The sequence below is a fragment of the Phacochoerus africanus genome, chromosome 14, assembly GCF_016906955.1.
Source record: "Phacochoerus africanus isolate WHEZ1 chromosome 14, ROS_Pafr_v1, whole genome shotgun sequence".
Classification (NCBI taxonomy): Eukaryota; Metazoa; Chordata; class Mammalia; order Artiodactyla; family Suidae; genus Phacochoerus; species Phacochoerus africanus.
The window spans coordinates 23,457,529-23,478,111 of NC_062557.1; the positions used below are offsets into that span (position 1 = coordinate 23,457,529).

At 46.8% G+C, this 20,583-nt stretch overlaps 2 protein-coding genes and 2 non-coding genes across 4 annotated transcripts; all 4 read left to right on the forward strand.

The window, feature by feature from the left end:
* The first annotated feature begins 4,652 nt into the window (after nt 1-4,652).
* Nucleotides 4,653-9,974, forward strand: RPL23 (ribosomal protein L23). Its single transcript, XM_047758114.1, has 5 exons — nt 4,653-4,747; nt 5,322-5,405; nt 5,703-5,831; nt 9,534-9,647; nt 9,847-9,974. Exons 1-5 carry the CDS (start codon nt 4,735-4,737, stop codon nt 9,927-9,929), a joined length of 423 nt encoding a protein of 140 aa, XP_047614070.1. The 5' UTR covers nt 4,653-4,734; the 3' UTR covers nt 9,930-9,974.
* On the forward strand, nt 5,437-5,573 carry LOC125115336 (small nucleolar RNA SNORA21). Its single transcript, XR_007132047.1, has one exon. It is a non-coding gene; the product is annotated as a small nucleolar RNA SNORA21 (small nucleolar RNA).
* A 360-nt stretch (nt 9,975-10,334) lies between the features above and the next one.
* Nucleotides 10,335-14,623, forward strand: C14H17orf98 (chromosome 14 C17orf98 homolog). The gene is made up of 3 exons (XM_047758983.1): nt 10,335-11,472; nt 13,405-13,504; nt 14,371-14,623. The coding sequence occupies exons 1-3, from the start codon at nt 11,266-11,268 to the stop codon at nt 14,526-14,528; spliced, it is 465 nt and encodes a 154-aa protein (XP_047614939.1). The 5' UTR covers nt 10,335-11,265; the 3' UTR covers nt 14,529-14,623.
* A 1,114-nt stretch (nt 14,624-15,737) lies between these two features.
* TRNAC-GCA (transfer RNA cysteine (anticodon GCA)) lies at nt 15,738-15,809 on the forward strand. The gene has a single exon. It is a non-coding gene; the product is annotated as a tRNA-Cys (tRNA).
* The last annotated feature ends 4,774 nt before the right edge of the window (nt 15,810-20,583 follow it).

Consider the following 20,583-nt stretch of genomic DNA (forward strand, 5'->3'; position numbering starts at 1 on the left):
TGGTTTGGGGGAGAGCATGTGGGGATGGTGAAATGGCAGAGGGACGAGAGCATGTTCAAAAAGAGATGACATCAAAAAGAGTTTCGAAGAACATGTCGGGGATAAAGCAAGAAAGAGGGAGCAGTGAGTTAAGGATCTGGCATTGCAGGAAGACTGGGGTCTCTGTTGTGGGGTAGGTTCCATCCCTGGCCCTGGAATTTTCACATTCCAGGGGGTATAGTTTAAAAAAAATTTAAGGAGCTCCCGGCATGGCTTAGTGGTAATAAACCTGACTATTATCCATGAGGATCCAGGTTTGATCAAGTGTTAAGTATCAAGTGTTTCCTTGAGCTGTGGTGTGGGTTGCAGAGGCGACTCGGATCCCGTGTTGCTGTGGCTGTGGTGTAGCCCAGCGGCTACCGCTCCAATTCCAGCCCCAGCCTGGGAACTTCCATATGCCACACAACGTGACTCTAAAAAGACAAAATAAATAAATACATAATTTCTTTTTTTTGTCTTTTTGCTATTTCTTTGGGCCGCTCCCGCGGCATATAGAGGTTCCCAGGCTAGGGGTCTAATCGGAGCTGTAGCTCCCGGCCTACGCCAGAGCCACAGCAACGTGGGATCCGAGCCGCGTCTGCAACCTACAGCACAGCTCACGGCAACGCCGGATCGTTAAACCCCCTGAGCAAGGGCAGGGACTGAACCCGTAACCTCATGGTTCCTAGTCGGATTCGTTAACCACTGTGCCACAACGGGAACTCCTGAAAGGAATATTTTTAACAAAGAGAAAACGAGGAGTTCCCGTCATGGCGCAGTGGTTAACGAATCCAACTAGGAACCATGAGGTTTCAGGTTCGATCCCTGGCCTTGCTCAGTGGGTTAAGGGTCTGGTGTTGCCGTGAGCTGTGGTGTAGGTTGCAGAAGCGGCTCGGATCCCGAGTTGCTGTGGCTCCGGCGTAGGCCGGGGGCTACAGCTCCGATTCGACCCCTAGCCTGGGAACCTCCATATGCTGCGGGAGCGGCCCAAGAAATGACAAAAAGACAAAAAAAAAAAGAAAGAAAGAAAGAAAAGAGAAAAATGAAAGAAGATAATCCCAGAGTAACATGCAGTCCCTTCAAATGAGCAATTGGAGCTTTATGAGAAACGTTATATTTTCCAAATATTTCTATTTTTGCCAGAGACGAATGGAAATTCCTTCATGCGAGGATATTAACATGTGGAGATCATTGAGACAGACTTCTTCATTTGTTCAACAATCATTCACCTTATTTATTAAGCCAAGCCCTATGCTGACCGCTGAGGATAAACTTTTGAAGAAAAAGGACATGGACTCAGCCCATATAGACTAGTTGGGATGGTGGTCATTCAACAAATAGTCATCAAACATATTGAACTGAAGAAAACATAAGTCATCAAACGTAAGAATTGAAGTAGGAGTACCCTGGGTAGCTCAGCAGATTAGGGACCTGGCTGTTATCACGGTTGTGGCTCAGGTTCTATCCCTGGCCTAAGAACTTCCAAATACCAAACGTGCAGCCGAAAAAAAAAAAGGAGGGAATTCCCGTTGTGGTGCAGTGGAAATGAATCCAACTAATATCCATGAGGATGTGGGTTCGATCCCTGCCCTTGATCAGTGGGTCGGGGATCCATCATTGCTGTGAGCTGTATGTAGTATAGGTTGCAGATGCAGCTCGGATTCCGAGTTGCTGTGGCTGAGGTGTAGGCTGGTAGCCATAGTTCCAATTCGACCCCCAGCCTGGGAAATTCATATGCCACAGGTTGGGCCCTAAAAAAAAAAAAAGAAAAAAAGGAAATCATACATTCAAGAACAAACAGAATTTGGCTGAGAAGTAAAGGAGAAAAACTGGAAGCTAGAGAAATTGGCAGGATCAAGTGAAGGATTTATGAGTGATAAGACTTATAAATGCATAGATTTATAGATTTCTTAATGCTGAGGTGCCCTAGAGCTTAGTCTGTTTTTTTTTTTTTTTTTGTCTTTTTAGGGCCACTCCTGCAGCATATGGAAGTTCCCAGGCTAGGGGTTGAATGGGAGCTGTAGCTGCTGGCCTATGGCATATGCCGTGGTCACAGCAATGCAGGATCCGAGCCATGTCTGTGACTTACACTACAGCTCACGGCAACGCTAAATCATTAACCCACTGAGCAAGGTCAGGGATTCAACCAGCTTCCTATGGAGAGTAGTCAGGTTCATTACCAATGAGCCACAATGGGAACTACCCACCCCCCGCCCCCCCGGACCTGTGGTTTACAGAAGTTCCAGCCAGGGATTGAATCCTCACCAAAGGAGCGACATGAACCACAGCACTGGTAACGCTAGATACTTAAGCTGCTGTACCACCAGGGAACTCCCCATGGTCTTTTTTGTTTACACTTACTTTTTTGTGATCTCACTCACTATCATGGCTTTAAATATATGCTGACAACATCCAAATTTATATCTCCCTTTCTGGAACCCCAGGCTAATATGTCCAACTTGCTATTTTGTTGTCGTTGGCCATGCTGGGGCATGTGAAAGTTCCTAGACCAGGGATAGAACCCTCACCACAGTAATGACCTGAGCCGCTGCAGTGACAACCCTGGATCCTTAACCACTGTGCCAGGAGGGAATTCCCCAACTTGCTATTTATATCTCTAACTCATAATGTCCAAAATTGAACTCCTACTTTTACCCCCAAACCTAGTCCTCCCATAGCTTTCTCCAGCTCAGTTGATGGCAATGCCATCTTCCACTTGCTCAGACCCAAAGCCTTGGAAACATTTTTATTTTTATTATTTATTTATTTATTTATTGTCTTTTTAGGGCCGTACCCGAGGCAAACGGAATGGAGATTCCCAGACTAGGGGTCAAGTTGGAGCTGTAGCTGCTGGCCTGCGCCGCAGCCACAGCACTGCTGAATCCAAACTGCATCTGTGACCTACACCACAGCTCACAGCAATGCCAGATCATTAACCCACTGAGCAAGGCCAGGGAGCAAACCTGTATCCTCTTAGATGCTAGTCAGATTCATTTCCACTAGACAGAAATTCCTCATTTTGTATTCTTCTCGTTCTTTAACACCCCCACACTTTGTTGGCTTTACCTCTGAAACACATCTGGAATCTGATCACATCATATTACTTATACTGCTAGCACGCTAAGTCCAAACCACCACCGTTTCTCTCTCCTGGGTTATTGCAAGAGCCTCCCAATAGACCTCCTTACTTGTATCTTTGTGCTCTCTCTAGTCTCAAGTAGAGTGATCCTTCTGACATATTAGTCAGATCATGTCCCTTCAATGCTTATGAGTTAACCGTTTCCCATTTCAGTCTGTAAATATCAAAGTCAATAGCGGTGTACAATGACCTACAGTTCTATTACTTCTGACTTTCTGCCCTACTACTCTTCCCTTCATTTACTCTGTCCAGTCACTCCTAGCTTCCTTGCTGGTCCTCATATCGCTCAGGCACATGTCTGCCTTAGGGCCTTTCATTGGCTGATGACTCTATCTGGATTGCTCTTCTCTAGACAATCATATTGTCCCTCAGCTTAAAACCTTTGCACTAAGGTCACACTTCTTCCATGAAGCCCACACTGATTTTGAATTGCAGTCTGCCCCTCCTCCCACTCCCAGATCCCCCTTTTCTACTTTTATTTTCATAATACTTAAACCATCTAACATACTATATAGTGCAATTATTACATCTATGATTTAGTATCTAATATCCACTTTCACTGCCACCCTGGCAGAATGTAAGCTTCCTAAGGTCAAGAATATTGATCTGGGAGTTCCCATTTTGGCGCAGTGGTTGGTGAATCAGACTAGGAACCATGAGGTTGCGGGTCAGATCCCTGGCCTTGCTCAGTGGGTTGAAGATCCGGCATTGCCGTGAGCTGTGGTGTGGGTTGCAGACGCGGCTCAGATCCCGTGTTGCTGTGGCTCTGGCGTAGGCCAGCGGCAACAGCTCTGATTAGACCCCTGGCCTGGGAGCCTCCATGTGCCGTGGGAGCAGCCCTGCAAAAGGCAAAAAGACCAAAAAAAAAAAAAATATATATATATATATAGAGTGAGAGAGAGAGAGAGATCTGTTTCCTCTGACGTAGTCTAGTGTATGTCCAAGACAGTATCTGGCATAAAATAGTCATTCAATAAATATTTGAATGACTATATCAACAGAACTCCATTGAAGAATGGGAGAGACTGAAACAATGAAAAGAGTAATGAATAAAACAAGACTCTAAAATATAGATGAATGTGGGACCAAGCACACATATACGGAATTATCTGTAGCGCTAGAATGGCACTTCTCAGTTATATCACATCCTAATGAAACCATTTCGAGCTCTTTCTCACTCCGCCCCCCCCCCGCCACATGTTTTTTGGGGGCCCTTATATAGCACAGATGTTTTAATCATTTCTGAACCTCTAGCGTCCATCGAAATCCCTGGTACACACTTAGTGCTCAGAAGAGGTTGTCCGATAAATTAAACCAATGTTTCTGTGTCCCCAACAGCTACTTTCCAACTCGAACAGTAGGTACTCAAGCTCTCTTCTGTAGCCCTCAAAGATTCCACTGCCCAATTCGAAGCGAGAGACGGCAACGTCCAGGATTTATGACGTAATAACAGAGCGCCCCGGGGAAGAGGCGGACACGGCAACTCTGGATCACGTGATCTGAACGGGCGGGGCGTCGACTTCATATCCCAGGGTCCTTTGTTCTTACTTCCTTTTCGTCCTTGTCGGGCCATCAAGATGTCGAAGCGAGGTAAGGCTTTGGCTCTGGGAGATCCTTCGCCATCTGTCGCGAAGTGGCTGCTGGCCTCACCCGGAGCTGCGGCGACGGGCACCTGGGGCACTCTGCTTTCCTTTGGGGCGGAGAGGGAGTGGATAGGCACCAGGACAGTCCCCGAAATGGCGGAGGGGCCTGGAGGATTGAGTTGGCAGGATCCAGTCGTGATTCTAGTCGTGAATCCCCCAGGAGGTTGCCCCGCGCCTAGCACTGCAGTAATGGTGTTGGAGTCGGACTAGCTTAAGCCGCAGAGCGGGCGACTTGTGTGCGGTCTCCCGCCTTGGAGGAAGAACTGCGTGGTACAAAAGTTGGATCGGGAATTGTGTCGTCCAGGCCCCTTAATCTCAATGTGAGGTTGTAGGAGGGAGGAATTGGATATTTGCCCTGAGAACTGAGTGGCATTGGAGAGGGGGTAAGTGGAATCCTAGAGAAATCGAATCTATAGTGTACCGTTTCCCAAAACACATGCGAATGAATTCATAGCTTGAGAATGCGAAGGGACCTCCGAACCATGACTGGACAGTGATCTCTTCTGTCGCCCTACTAACAGGACGTGGTGGGTCCTCTGGTGCTAAGTTCCGGATTTCCTTGGGTCTTCCGGTTGGAGCAGTGATCAACTGTGCTGATAACACGGGTAAGATCTTAAGCTGCAACCCTGCCAAATTCCCCTTTCTAAAAGCACTCAGAGGGCCTTTTGCTCGTGACCTTCTGAGCCGCCAAGAAAGGGCACAGTGAAAACACCACTTTTGGGTGAAGCGGCAGCAAGTTGTGCTGTTTTGCTTCAATCGGTGGTGTGACAAAGTATTTCACCTGGCGGGGGAGTGGAACCGCTTGGGGGTGTGAGTGGAGAGAGAGGCCTTGGAAGTGTCGGAAATGCAGAACTGCCTAATCGCTCTTCAAAAACACCATTTTTGTTTACATCCTTTCATAGGAGCCAAAAACCTCTATATCATTTCTGTGAAGGGGATCAAGGGACGATTGAATAGACTTCCTGCTGCTGGTGTGGGTGACATGGTGATGGCCACAGTCAAGAAAGGGAAACCAGAGCTCAGAAAGAAGGGTGAGTAGACAGACCAAATCTTCCTTATGGTTTCTGGACCGTTGAACCACTTCTCCCTTTATTGGAGAATGAAGCAATAGTTTGGTGTGTGTTTTGTTTTTTGTTTTTTTTTTTAACCTCTCAGGGCCTCTTAATGCTTGATTTCCTTTGAAAGACATTGTAAGATAAATACCTGCAATTTAAATTCTGTTCCTGCTGTCTTTAGACATCATTCTCTAATCTTAGCCTCCTCCCTTACTGCTTAAATTTGTTTCCTACACTGAAGCCAAAGCCTATCTTAAAATTTAAAATTTTTTTTTTTTTTTTTGCTTTTTAGGGCCACACCCTGGCATATGGAGGTTCCCAGACTAGGAGTCGAATTGGAGCTGCAGCTGCCAGCCTATGCCAGAGTCAGACAGGATCTGATCTGCGTCTGCGACCTACACCACAACTAACAGCCACCGCAGATCCTTAACCCACTGGCCAAGGCCAGGGATCAATCTCGCAACCTCATGGTTCCTAGTTGGATTCGTTTCTGCTGTGCCATGATAGGAACTCCTTAAAATGTAAATCCTATCACTCCTGTACTTCAGTTCTCAGTTGGCTTCCATCTTAAGCTGGGGGTTCCACATATTTACCTTGGTATTTCCCCAGCAAGTTCAGCAGAGAGTTACAGACCACCTCACATACCTATGAAAGCAAAAGCTTATCCTTTTAGAATACCCAGGTTCATGGTGTGTTCCTCAGCTCTTACTATTCCTTTGTGCTTTCTACCAGGAATTCGCTAACTCTCATCTTCAGCTCACAACCTTGTTGACACCTTTCCTTACCCCAGTCTCCCCTCTCCACATAACCCTTAAACCAGGTGGTAATTTGTGCATGTCACATTTAGAGCTGTCTCTTCTACTTAGAGTTCCATAAGCATTGTCTGTAGATAATAAATTCCTTGGCTGCAAATGAACATGGTGGTATTTGGTAAATACATTTTTGTAGGTGTGTTTTGAGCTCAACCAGGTGAGATCACAGATTTAAAACTTAATGTCTACCTCTGGCAAATTTCTTTTCCTGAACTACTAATTTGAAAAGAAACTATGATATGTAGTAGAAACTAGAACAGCTGTTCATTGCTTAATCAGCAGGCTACCCCCAGAAGTTTTATCACTAGGTGTACCAATTGGGCAGGACTTGGGCACCTCTGACCTACTCTCCTTAGACGTTTAGAGCTTCTGATCCTCAATGCACTTGAGCTCAGTTCCTGGAATTTTCTCCTGTGCCTGCTTAGTTTTTCTCTGCCCTGGGGTGTCTTTGCTCTTCCTGAGAAGTCCTGGCCATCTCTCTTTTTTATTTTTTTGTCTTCTAGGGCACATCAGCTGCATATGGAGGTTCCAGGGCTAGGGGTCGAATTGGAGCTGTAGCCTCTGACCTACGCCAGAACTACAGCAACGTAGGATCTGAGCCATGTCTTCAACCTACACCATAGCTCACGGCAATGCTAGATATCCATAGCCCACTGAGCGAGGCCAGGGATCGAACCCAAGTCCTCATGGGTGCTAGTCGGGTTCGTTAACCACTGAGCCATGAAGGGAACTCCCCTAGCCATCTCGATATGCAGTACAAATGTGATGGGTGTCTGGCCTGTGTCACTGTAGGCCTGCATCCCACTCCCAGGCCTTTTGGTCAGAAATCTTACTTTGCCTCCAATACTCACTTGAGGGCTTGGGAGACAAGGAGTAAGTAGCTTTGTGGTTAAGCATCAGTTAACCAATGTGTAGGTCGGGATCAGCATGCAGCTGGACAGGCATTCCTCTTAGAACACTTGCTGGGTCTGATCTGTGGCCTGGGGAGCTGTCAGAGAAGGGCAGAGCAATTGGCCACCACTGAGTGAGATGGCAGCAGGATATGCTGTCTCAATCGGTGTGAGACAGAACATACACTTCAACTATATTGCCTTGGTCCTTGTTTCTTCTAAATGAATTCAGGTGACCCTTGAATTGCATGCGTCCACTTAAGTATAGTTTTTTTTTTTTCCATTAAATATATGTTACTATGCTGCATTGCCTGAGGTTGGTTGAAGCAACGTATTTGGTTTTTCCCCCCCTTTTTAGGGCCACAAAATGTGGCATATAGGAGTTCCCATCGTGGTGCAGCGGAAACAAATCTGACTGGGAACCATGAAGTTGCGGGTTCAATCCCTGCCCTCATTCAGTGGGTTAAGAATCATGCGTGGCTGTGGCGTAGGCTGGCAGTTGTAGCTCCGATTTGACCCCTAGCCTGGGAACCTCCATATGCCATGGGTGTGGAACTAAAAAGCAAAAAAAAAAAAAAGTTCCCAGGCTAAGGGTCATTGAATCAGAGCTGCACTTGCAGGTCTCTGCCACAGCCACAGCAGCACTAGATTCAAGCCATGTCTGCAGCCTATACAACAGCTCATGGCCTTGTTGGATCGTTTAACCCACTGAATGAGAGCAGGGATTGAACCTGTTTCCTCATGGATATTAGTTGGGTTCGTTACCACTGAGACAAGACAGAAACTCCCTACTTTCTTTTTCCTTTTTTTTTTTTGTCTTTTTGCTATTTCTTGGGCTGCTCCCACGGCATGTGGAGGTTCCCAGGCCTAGGGGTCAAATCGGAGCTGTAGCCACCGGCCTACACCAGAGCCACAGCAACGCTGGATCCGAGCTTCGTCTGCAACCTATACCACAGCTCACAGCAACGCCGGATCCTTAACCCACTGAGCAAGGGCAGGGGCCGAACCTGCAACCTCATGGTTCCTAGTCAGATTCATTAACCACTGCGCCACGACAGGAACTCCTTTTTTTTTTTGTCTTGTCTTTTTTCTTTTTCTGTATTTCTGGTCACACTCGAAGCAGGTGGAAGTTTACAGGCCAAGGATTGAATCCATGCCACAGCAGCCACCCAGGCCGTTGAGGTGAAGTCACTGGATCCTTAACCCAATGTGCCACAAGATAACTCCCCTACTTTCCAGTGTAAATGGGACCATTTCCTTCCCATAACCATTCTTCACAGATAGTTGTCTTGCATCATTCTGTTCTGTAGTGTGTCGTGAGATATTTAGGTTACTTTCAAATTTTTGCTATTAAGACATTCACCCTGCAGTTAGAAAGGCATTTGTGAGAAGGTAGAGTGTATGGTCAAGATTCTGGGCACACTTCTGGGAGTTCAAGGAGTGTATGTGTACCTATAGCAGTTAGAGGTTTTCTTTGGGTAAGTTGGTGTGTAGTGAGTTTATATTTATAAAACCTAACAGTACATAACTAATTCCAGCAAGTTTTTGGAATGTGTGTACTTGGAGGTTTTAATTTGTGTTGGGATGGACTATTGCATAAGGAGAAGGTAATAGCTTGGCCTTTCCACTCCTTCAGTGTGAGGAGGGTCCCCTTCCCAGTAGGCTCTCTTAACAGTACCCACCTGTTGGGTGAAGTGGGGAAAGTATAGAAAGTGCTTAGCAACTTCTCTGTTGGTATGTTGCTAATTGTTCTCCCAAAAAACACATGTACACCTGCAGGGGAAATGTAGGCCCTCTGGACTTGTCTTAAGGGTGTTTGAACTGTTTCTCACAATCTCATTTCTTGATTTTAAGAAATAAAAAGCGAATGATGAATATGCATTCTTTCTGGGTGGGAAATGTTGGGGAACTTGATTTCTCTTGGTGGTGCTGGGACTTGACAGGTTAATGACAGCCGTTCTTTTTTTCCCTCTCAGTACATCCAGCAGTGGTAATTCGACAACGAAAGTCATACCGGAGAAAAGATGGAGTGTTTCTATATTTTGAAGATAATGCAGGGGTCATAGTAAATAATAAAGGCGAGATGAAAGGTAGGAAAGAATGCATGTTCTCAGTATTGTTGTTGAAGGATAGCTGATGTACAATGTCATGTTAGTTTCTGCAGTGCAGCAGAGCGGTTCAGATAGATGGATATGTATGCACCGTGCTTTAGGTTTTGAGATTGGATAATTTAGCACAGGGTGTAAGGAAAAAACCTGAGCTTACCTGTCACTTCATTTTTTAATGCAGGTTCTGCCATCACAGGACCAGTTGCAAAGGAATGTGCAGACTTGTGGCCCAGAATTGCATCCAATGCTGGTAGCATTGCGTGATTCTTCAGTGCATTTGTAAAAAGTAAATAAAAATGGCTCTAGGTACTTGCCTTCCTGTTTGTTTCTACATGTTACTCTTTATTTATGGAGTTCCTGGCCCAGGGATCAGATCCAAGCTGCACTTAAGCTGCAAGTGCAGTAACACTGGATTCTTAACCCACTCTGCACCACCAGGGATTGAACTTGTTTCCCAGAGGCTTTTTTTTTTTTTGCTTTTTAGGGCTGCACCCATGGCATATGGAAGTTCCCAGGCGAGGGGTCTAATCAGAGCTACAGCTGCTGGCCTACACCACAGCCACAGCAACACCAGATCCAAGCCACATCTGTGACCTACACCACAGCTCATGGCGATGCCTGATCCTTAACCCACTGAGCAAGGCCAGGGATCGAACCTGCAGCTTCATGGTTCCTAGTTGGATTCATTTGCGCTCTGATACAATGGGAACTCCCAGAGAGGCTTTTGATTCTGTTGTGCCACAGCAGGAACCCCTACAGGTTAATCTTGGTAACCACATAAACAGTCCTTGCACTAAGTTATTTGGGTTTGGGGTCCTTAAGATAAGTTGGCAGGTGGTGGTTGCTCAAAGTATGATGATTTTGGGAACTACCCCACAGTTAGGTATTTGAGATAAGGTAGACTGTATGGTCAGATCCTGGAGAGACTCATGGAATTCAAGGAGTGATATGAGTAGGAAATCAGGTACACATATGTATGCACTTCTACAATCACAGGTTTATTTCGGGTAAGTTGGTGTGAATGAGTTTATACTTGTAAAACCTCACGTTGCGCTTGCTCTCCTGGAAGATGAATTAATATCTGCAAGGGATTTTTTTGCTATCAAAGTGTTTTGGCAGGGTGGTCTTAAAAATCTGCCAAACCTTAGTTTGAGAGTAGAAGAGGATACAGTGCCAGCACAACTGGCATGAATTTTGGTTCTGGATCTGCCACTAAATGTGTTTAGGGAATATTCCAACATTTCTGTCCTTCAACTTCCAGTTCTGTAAAATGAGAGTTGGAAGTAGACTCTATCTGAACTCTTTCCGATCCATTCTGGGTACTAGCTTTTCTAGGGAACTGAGTTTGGGAAATGATTGCCCTCACACCGCCCACATTCGGTAATTCCCTTTTCAGCCTCACTCTCTGGTTCCTCTTGGAAGGACTCCTAAACCTCCCTCGCTTCAAGACCCTGCAAACAGTTTCCCCCCCAGTCTTCAGAAGCTGCCCCTTAGAAGGGGACAATAGGGTTTGTGTCACAGGGGTCTCTGACAGCACGTAACAATGCGCAGGGGAGCCCCCACCTAGGGCGCTCTGCCCCGGCCAGCTGCGGTGGTGAGGATGGCGCACTTGTGCCAGTGTCCTCTGCGGCTGGAGAAGAGCTTCATCTTGGATGGTGTGGCCGTGAGCACTATAGCGCGCAGCTATGAGAGGCTGAGGCCCAAGCTCTGGTCGGCGATTCCTCCCTACAACGCGCAGCAGGACTACCACGCCCATCGGTACTTCCGGAGTCACGTGGTTCCGCCGATCTTGCGGAAAACTGATCAGGTATTGGAGTGCTGCGGCGGACTCCGCTGTCTGTGCCCAGAGACCTTGGCTCTGGTGGCAGGGCTAACTTCCCCATCCCGGCGTCTCACACCATCAGGGAAGCTCCCCAACTCGCGCTCTGTTTTCTTAAACCCCGAACAGGTGGAGGCGGGAGGCAGGTGTGGAGCCAGAGCTCAAGAATGACCTCCCACGCCTGAACTCAAGAATGATCTCATTTGGGGTTTCTGCAAAGTAGGGCCCCTGGCCCGAAGCCTGCCTTGTTGCCCCACCCTCGCAGAGCACTTTCCCAGGACCAAAGATTCTGAGGCTACTGGCAGGCGGCTCCAATTTTTAAAAACGATTTGCCTCCAATATTTGTGTCTAGAATATATGTTAGTTTCATGGGAAGAGGAGGACCTAATGCGGGTTATTCTGTGAACAAATCTTGGAGGTTTTTGTGGTCTTGGGTGTTTGTGTGTGCAGATATGTTCAGTATATGCATATGGACACACATGCCATGTTTGTGGGTGTTTGCTGTCTATACATGTAATTTTTATAACAGAAAGAGTCAGAATACGGGGGAAACTCGAGTGTTTAAAAGCTTGAAAAATTATAATGCAGTGTACACACTTGAAACTTTATGTTCAATGTTGTTAGTCTTTAATTGTCACAACCTTTTTTTTTTTTTTTGTCTTTTTAGGGCTGCACCCCAGGCACATGGAAGTTCCAAGGCTAGGGGTCCGATCCGAGCTACCAGCCTATGCCACAGCAACACCAGATCTCTGAGCTGCATCTGGCCTACACCACAGCTCACAGCAACGCTGGATTCTTAACCCACTGAGTGGGGCCAGGGCCTGAACCCCCATCCTCATGAACACTAGTGGGGGTTCTTTTCCACCAAGTCAGAGTGGGAACTCCTAGCAGTGTGCATGTGTTTATATCAACCTTATAATTTATCCCTCCCCTGCTTTCCCCTTTGGTAACCATATATTTATTTTCTTTGCCTGTACAAACACCATTTGTGGTAGGTATTATCTTCATTTAAATGAAGATCGTGTTGGAATTGCTGTTGAGGCTCAGTGGACTGAGGAACCCACAGTGTCTCAGGGTTGGATCCCTGGCCTTGCTCAGTGGGTTAAGGATCTGGCACTGCCGTGAGCTGTGGTGTAGGCCAGCAGATGTAGCTCTGATTCAACCCCTAGCTTGGGAACCTCCACATGCCACGGGTGCGGCCCTAAAAAGATCAAAAAAAAAAAAAAATCGTGTTTATCAACACACTACTATGCCAGGCCCTTTATTTGAACTACTTTATCTCACTTAAATTTAAATTTCAAAGTAACCCTCCTTTCACTTGTGAAGAATTTGAGGTCCAGAAAAACTGTGTCATTGGCCCAAAGACACTCAGCTTCCTAGGGGCAGAGCTGGAATTAGAATCAGTCTCTCTGGCAGGAGACATTGAGCCCTTAACTGCCAGGCTGGGAGTTCTCTTCGTGGCTCAGCAGTTAACCAACCCAACTAGGATCCATGAGGATGCAGCTTCAATCCCTAGCTCTGCTCAGTGGGTTAGGGATCCAGCCTTGCCGTGAGCTGTGGTGTAGGTCGCAGACAGGACTCGGATCCGGCGTTTCTGTGGCTGTGGCTGTGGCTGGTGGCTGGTGGCCGCAGCTCCAATTCGACCCCTAGCCTGGGAACCTCCATATGCCTTGGGTGCAGCCCTAAAATAGCAAAAAAAAAAAAAAAAAAAAAAACACACACACACACACACAAAAACCCTGCTAGGCTACACTGCCTCTCCCTGAAAGGCAATAGACCACTAAGTATATTTAATCTATCTGACCCTGTTACTCCTGGCTGTGACCTCTTCTCCCTCCCCTCATCAACCCCAGGGTGAGTTCGTACTGTTCTCTCAGCATCCTGGCTGACGGTCTTCTGCATTTTCTCCCTCACTCTCAGGACCATGGCGGTACAGGAAGGGATGGCTGGATAGTGGATTATTTCCACGTCTTCGGGCAAGGACAGAGATACCTCAACAGGAGAAACTGGGCAGGGGCAGGCAAGTGCCACCTCACTTTCCAGCCTCACCATGGTCCTATCTCAGAAGACTGGCGTGCGTTCCGCAGTTCAGAGAAATTGGACCATAAAGAGACCTGGGGTTGGTGGGGGAGGAGATCCGGGGATGAACTGCAGCCTCCAGTGTTTCTTCTCATACATGAGCAGTGCTCCCTAATGATTAGTTATCGAGCACCCCTGTACGTCAGATATTTTTACCCTCACACTGTCCTCAGGTTACGGCCAGGGAAACTGAGGTTTAGGGAGTTAAAGCGATGTGCTAAGCAGGGCTGAGCTGCAATTGCAAGTCCACCCTTTCCTGTGTTCTTACTGCTTCCCAAAGCAGATGTGTCCCGCTCACTCTCTGGGGTCAATTTTAGCAGCAACAGGAAAGGGAGAGTTGAGAGATGTCTTCCTGGCAGGGGGAACCCTCCTCCCACCCCAACTCTACCACCCTTTGGCCACATTCTAGTCACAGAACCCCTCACACCGCTAACCAAATGGAGCTCATCCACTGTCTCCAGCCAGGTCAGATGGGAGGGTGAAATCTCAGTTCTCCTGGGAGCAGGGCAAGTTCTGCCAAGCCCAGAAGTTTCTGGCCCTTCCCACCACAGGGCACCTATTCCCGCTCCTCCTGAATGTCATTCCTGGTATGAGGTCCACTTTCCAGAATGCTCTCTGTCTCCTCCACCTCACTCGCCCTTGGCTTTTCAGTGAGGAGGCTGAAGACACTTGAGGACCGAGGGTTCAGCTGAGATGTGGCCAGGACAGTGACTACAGCTGGGTTGTCATCCTATACCCGCCCTGTGGGAGTGGGGAAAGCAAGAGTGGGCTGAAGGCAGGCTCAGGCCTCTCTCTGTGTCTTCCTAGGGCATTCCCTCCAGCAGGTGACGGGGCATGACCACTACAATACCAATCTGAAAGCAACCCAGGGGTTCAATGGTCGGTTTGGCTATCGCCGGAACACCCCAGCTCTCCGCCAGCACCCATCTGTCTTTGGAGAAGTCACCCAATTCCCTCTCTTCTAACAGCAGCTCTTTCCTTCACACTCCTCGACCTGAATTTCTAAGACAGATGTTTGTACGAACTCTCAATGTTACTTTATTAAAAAAATGTGTGTGCGCGTGCGCCTCCCAAGTGTGCTGTTTCTTCCCTGAGGCTGAGGGAGGGGGCAAGCTAGTTTCTCCACTCTGTTTCTCTGCCCTGTGGAGGAGGTGGGAGGAGAAAGGGCGTCTCAGGCGGTGCCCTTGAACTCCATGCAAACCAGTGCCAGGCTTGAAAGGAGGAACCACACTGCTTAAGCCCTCATGGAAGCTCTTCCCCGGGCACCAGCAGGGCCCAAATCGGAAGCTGGCTATTGTTTCCATCAAGAACAAAGCCGGCAGAGTTCCAACTGTGGTTCAGGGGCTTAAGAACCCAACTTAGTGTACCTAAGGGTGCAAGTTCGATCCCAGGTCTCCATCAGTGGGCTAAGGATCCCAGGCAGACCTCAGCTGAAGCTCTTACTCGACCCCTAGCCCGAGAACAGCTGTGGCCCAAAAAACAAAACCAAACGAGCAGGCAGGAGTTCCTGGTGTGGTGCGGGAGCAGCGGAAACAAATCCGACCAGGGACCATGAAGTTGTGGATTCAGTCCAATCCGTGGCCTCGCTCAGAGGGTTAAGGATCCAGCGTTTCCATGAGCTGTGGTATAGGTCGCAGACACGACTCAGATCTGATGTTGCTGTGGCTGTGCCATGGTAGGCCGACAGCTGTAGCTCCAATTCGACCCCTAGCCTGGGACCCTCCATATGCCATAGGTGCAGCCCTAAAAAGTAAAGCAAAACAAACAAACTGGAGCAGGCAATGCAGCCCCAGGATCAAGGATTTCTTGATTTTTTTTTCCCCTCCAAAAGAACTGACTTACCCTCTCCTTTTCAACCTCAACTCATCAAGCAGGGGTTGAATAAGGTGATTTCTGCTATTTAGGCCAAGGATTCTGACCCAGCAATTCTACATTTGTGGAAGATTTCTCTACTAACGCTATGTCAGTTTCCTTTCCAGCTAGTTTCCAGGATGTCATTTTTCAAGGGTCCCCACCCAGTTTATTGGTGGCCAAGAGAAAAGCCAAAGCAGATGACAGATACAAAAGGAGGTGGAGCTTTAGAATACAAAGCCTGCCAGAATTCCAGTGTGGGTGGAACCTGATTGTATTGAGTCACCATAAGTGGACAAGGAAGAGCTCTCCAGCAGGTTGTGGGGGGTATAGCTCAGGGGTAGAGCATTTGACTGCAGATCAAGAGGTCCCCGGTTCAAATCCGGGTGCCCCCTGTGTACAACATTTTAACTTCCATTAAATGGAAGTGATTACATATTTCTTCGCTCCCAGCCCCAGGGTCATTAGAGGAGAAACTCCTGACATTCTTGCGCTGATATTCTAGTTACTCCCCTGTTCCAAACCACGGCTGAAGACAGACACTTGGGCTTCAGTTAAGACAAAATGCAAGAGAGAATTCTTAACCTAAGATCAGATCTGAGGGCCGTGAATACATTTAGCAATCTCATGTATGACAGAGTAAAGATAAAGATGTTTTTACAACATGTATTGTTGAGGGCTTAGTACACCCATGGCTTCGGTAAATTAAAAGATGAAAGAGGGCAGCTGTCCTCAGGCAGCTTTCGGTCCAACAGGAATTGACATATTCACCCACCTCAGTAAGAGGAATAGCATTTATTTGTAGCTTCAGAAAGAAGTCCATTTGAGTTCCCACCGTAGTGCGGTGGGTGAGATAGTGATCTGGTTTGTCTCTCTGGAGGGGACGGTTCAACACCCCGTCTCAAAAGTTTCTGCGGGGGAAAAAAAAATTTCTGCGGATAGAGAAGAGATTTTCAAAAACAGAGGTCTTGGAGTTCCATGGTGGTGCGGTGGAAAAGAATCTGACTAGTATCCATGAGGATACAGGTTTGATCCCTGGCCTCGCCCAGTGAGTTGGGGATCCAGCATTGCTGTGAGCTGGAGACCTGGTTTAGATCCAGCGTAACTGTAGACCGGTAGCAAAGAAAAAAGAAAAGGTCTCTTATTTATTTATCCTATCTTTTTAAGGCTACACCCGAGGCTTATGGAAGTTCCCAGACTAGGGGTTGAATCGGAGCTGTAGCCACCGGCCACGGCCACACAGGATCTGAGCTGCATCTGCAACCTACGCTATAGCTCATGGCAATGCCACATCATTAACCAGTGAGCGAGGCCAGGGATCGAACCTGCATTCTCATGGATATTAGTCAGATTCGTTTCCACTGAGCCACGACAGGAACTCAAAAATAGAGGTCTTTTGAAAAGAACTGCCCACTTTCTCTAGGTAGAACTTTTAACCTAAACATCCCTGTAGATTAGCAGTGAGATCCTGCTGTTTAGCCCTGGGAACTATGTCTGGTCACTTATGATGGAGCATGATAATGTGAGAAAAAAGAATGTATACATGAATGTGTAACTGGGTCACCATGCTGTACAGTAGAAAATTGACAGAACATTGTAAACCAGCTATGATGGAAAAAAAATAGAAGTCATTATAAAGGGAAAAAAATAAACAAATAAACATCCCTATAATTTGAAGGGCTATGTCTGCCTGATCTGAAGGATTAATAATATTACACTGTTGCTTACAAACTGTGCAATCCCCTCCCCAGAGGGTTAAGGAAACTTAATTCTTTTTTTTTTGTCTTTTGTCTTTTTTAGGACTGCATCCTCAGCATGTGGAGGTTCCCAGGCCAGGGGTCTAATCAGAGCTGTAAGCTGCCGGCCTGCGTCACAGCCACAGCAACGCCAGATCCAAGCTGCGTCTGCCATCTACACCACAGGTCACAGCAACAGCAATGCCGGATCCTTAACCCACTGAGCAAGGCCAGCAGGTACCATCCCTGGCCTTGCTCGGTGGGTTAAGGATCCGGCATTGCTGTGAGCTGTGGTGTAGGTCGCAGATGCGGCTTGGATCCCGCGTTGCTGTGGCTGTGCTATAGGCTGGCGGCTACAGCTCCAATTTGATCCCTGGCCTGGGAACCTCCATATGCCCTAAAAAGACAAATAAATAAATAAATATAGTGCCTGTCAGTGTGAAACAGCCACTCTGGCCACCACTCTGGCCACTTGAAGCAGAAAAGGAGTCTACTGGAGGCATAGTGGGGACTTGAGGAAAGTCAGTGGAACCTAACTCACAAAGCAGTGAACTATGTGGGCAATCTGACTCAGTCTGGTCCCTAGAAGTGTCCACTGCTGGTGGCCACCAACCCTAGGCACTCATCACTACACAATGGATATTGTTCCAGCTGCACCTACATGCTGCACCTACATTTTCAAAACAATTCCTCCAAGGAGTTCCTGTTGTGGCTCAATGGTAATGAACATAACCAGTATCCATGAGGATGTGGGTTCAGTCCCTGGCCTCAATCAGTAGGTTAAGGATCCCTCGGGTATAGGTTGCAGAAGCGGCTTGAATCTGGGGTCACTGGGTGTATCCATCAGTTCTCTCCTCTGTAACAGTTCTCTCTTGGAGGCCAATATTCCACTTTCTGTATGAATCTGACTGACTACTCTAGTATCTCATATAAGTGGTATCACACAATCTTTGTTTTTGCCTTTTTTTTTTTTAGGGGTGTGGCATGGAAAGAGGTTGAATCAGAGCTACTTTCTGCTGGCCCACGGCATGGGTGCGGCAACTCGGCATTGAGCCAACTCTTCGAACTTCACCACAGCTGAAGGCAATGCCAGATCCTGGACCCACTGAGAGAGGCCAGGGATTGAACCCACATCCTTATGGATACCAGTCAGGTTCATCATCATTGAGCCACAACGGGAACTCCCTCAGTAAGTGTTTGTTTGGCTATGCTGCAGCATGTGGAAATTTGGGGGCCAAAGATGGAAACTGTACCACAGTTGTAACCAGAGCCACAGAAGTGGCAACACTGGATCCTTACTCTACTGAGCCATGGAGGGACTCCAGTTAGGGTTTTTATAAATGGACACAACAGGAGTTCCCCGTTGGCTCAATAGATTAAGGATCTGATGTTGTAGTTGCTGCAGAGTGAGTTCAACCCCCTGGCTGAATGTAGTCAAAGTCTCCCACCATGAATATACCCCTCCTCAATCGCAGTTAGTTTATTCCATGTTTCCTTTAAGTACCTTTTTAATTTTATATTAAATATTTGTCTTTGATTCGTTTGGAATTTTTTTCTTTTCTTTTTCCATATGCCACAGGTGTGGCCCTAAAAAGACAAAAAAAAAATAATTCAGAAAGATAAAACAAATCTATGGTTTCCTTGTCAGGACACTGGTAACTGCTAGCGGCAGAGGGACTCTGGAGAGGGATGGTGGATGCTGGTTACCCAGATGTGCTCAGGATGTTCAATGAGCTGCAGACCTTTCTTTCTGTCGTCTCTCCCTCTTCCTTCCTTTCTTTCATTCTCTCATTCTCTCTTTTTCCTTTTTGTCTTTTCTCTTTTTAGGGCCGCAGCCGTGGCATATGGAGGTTCCCAGGCTAGAGGTCGAATTGGAGCTACAGCTGCCGGCCTTACGGCAGAGCCACAGCTGCGTCTGCGACCTACACCACTGCTCACAGCAACGCCGGATCCTTAACCCACTGAGTGAGGTCAGGGATCGAACTCGCAACCTCATGGTTCCTAGTCAGATTGTTTCCACCGTGCCATGAGAGGAACTCCCAGAATTTTTTATTATAGTTTTATTATTGTACACATTTACAATGTTTTGTCAATTTCTGCTGTATAGCAAAGTGACCCAGCTATCTATCTATCTATATATGCACACACATACATTCTTTTTCTCTCATTATTCTCCATCATGTTCCATCACAAGTGATTAGATATAGTTACCTGTGTTATACAGCAGGATCTCACTGCTTATCTACTAACCCCAAACTCCCAGTCCATCCCACTCCCTCCCCCTTTGCCTTGGCAACCATAAGTCTGTTCTCCATGTCCATGAGTTTGTTTCTTTTCTGTATATAGGTTCATTTGTGCCATATATTAGATTCCAGATATGTGATATCATATGGTATTTGTCTTTCTCTTTCTGACTTACTTCACTTAGTATGAGAGTCTCTAGTTCTATCCATGTTGCTGAAAATGTTCTTTTTTATGGCTGAGTAGTATTCCATTGTGTATATGTACCACATCTTAATTCATTCATCTGTCAATGGACACTTAGGTTGTTTCCACATCTTGGCTCTTGCGAATAGTGCAGCTATGAACATAGGGGCACACGTTATCTTTTTCAATGAAAGCTGTGGCCAGGGCATTCCTGTCATGGCGCAGTGGTTAACAAATCAGACTAGGAACTATGAGGGTTCGGGTTCGATCCCTGGCCTTGCTCAGTGGCTTAAGAACCAGGCATTGCTGTGAGCTGTGGTGTAGGTCGCAGACACGGTTCGGATCCCACCTTGCTGTGGCTGTGGTGTAGGCCGGTGGCTACAGCTCTGATACAGCCTGGGAACCTCCATATGCCGCAGAAGTGGCCCTAGAAATGGCAAAAGACAAAAAAAAAAAAAGTGGCCAGATAGATGCCCAGGAATGGGATTGCTGGGTCATATGGTAGTTCTATATTTAGTTTGCTGAGGAATCTCCATACTGTTTTCCATAGTGGTTGTACTAATCTACATTCTCACCAACAGTGAAGGAGGGTACCCTTTTCTCCACACCCTCTCCAGCATTTGTTGACTTGTTAATGATGGCCATTCTGACTGTACCTCACTGTAGTTTTGATTTGCATTTCTCTACTAATTAGTGATGTTGAGCATTTTTTTTATGTGCCTGTTGGTCATCTGCATATCTTCTTAGGAGAAATATCTATTCAAGTCTTCTGCCTATTTTTTCAATTGGGTTGTTGGCTTTTTTGCTGTTGAGTTGTGAAAGTTATTTGTGTATTTTAGAGATTAAACCCTTGTCGGTTGCATTGTTTGAAACCATGTTCTCCCATTTTGTAGGTTGTCTTTTTTTTTTTTAATGGTTTCCTTCCTTTGCTGTGCAAAAGGAGCTGCAGATTTCTAATACCTGCTCTTTCCTCTATGTATGCTTTAGTGAAAGTCACACAGAGAGA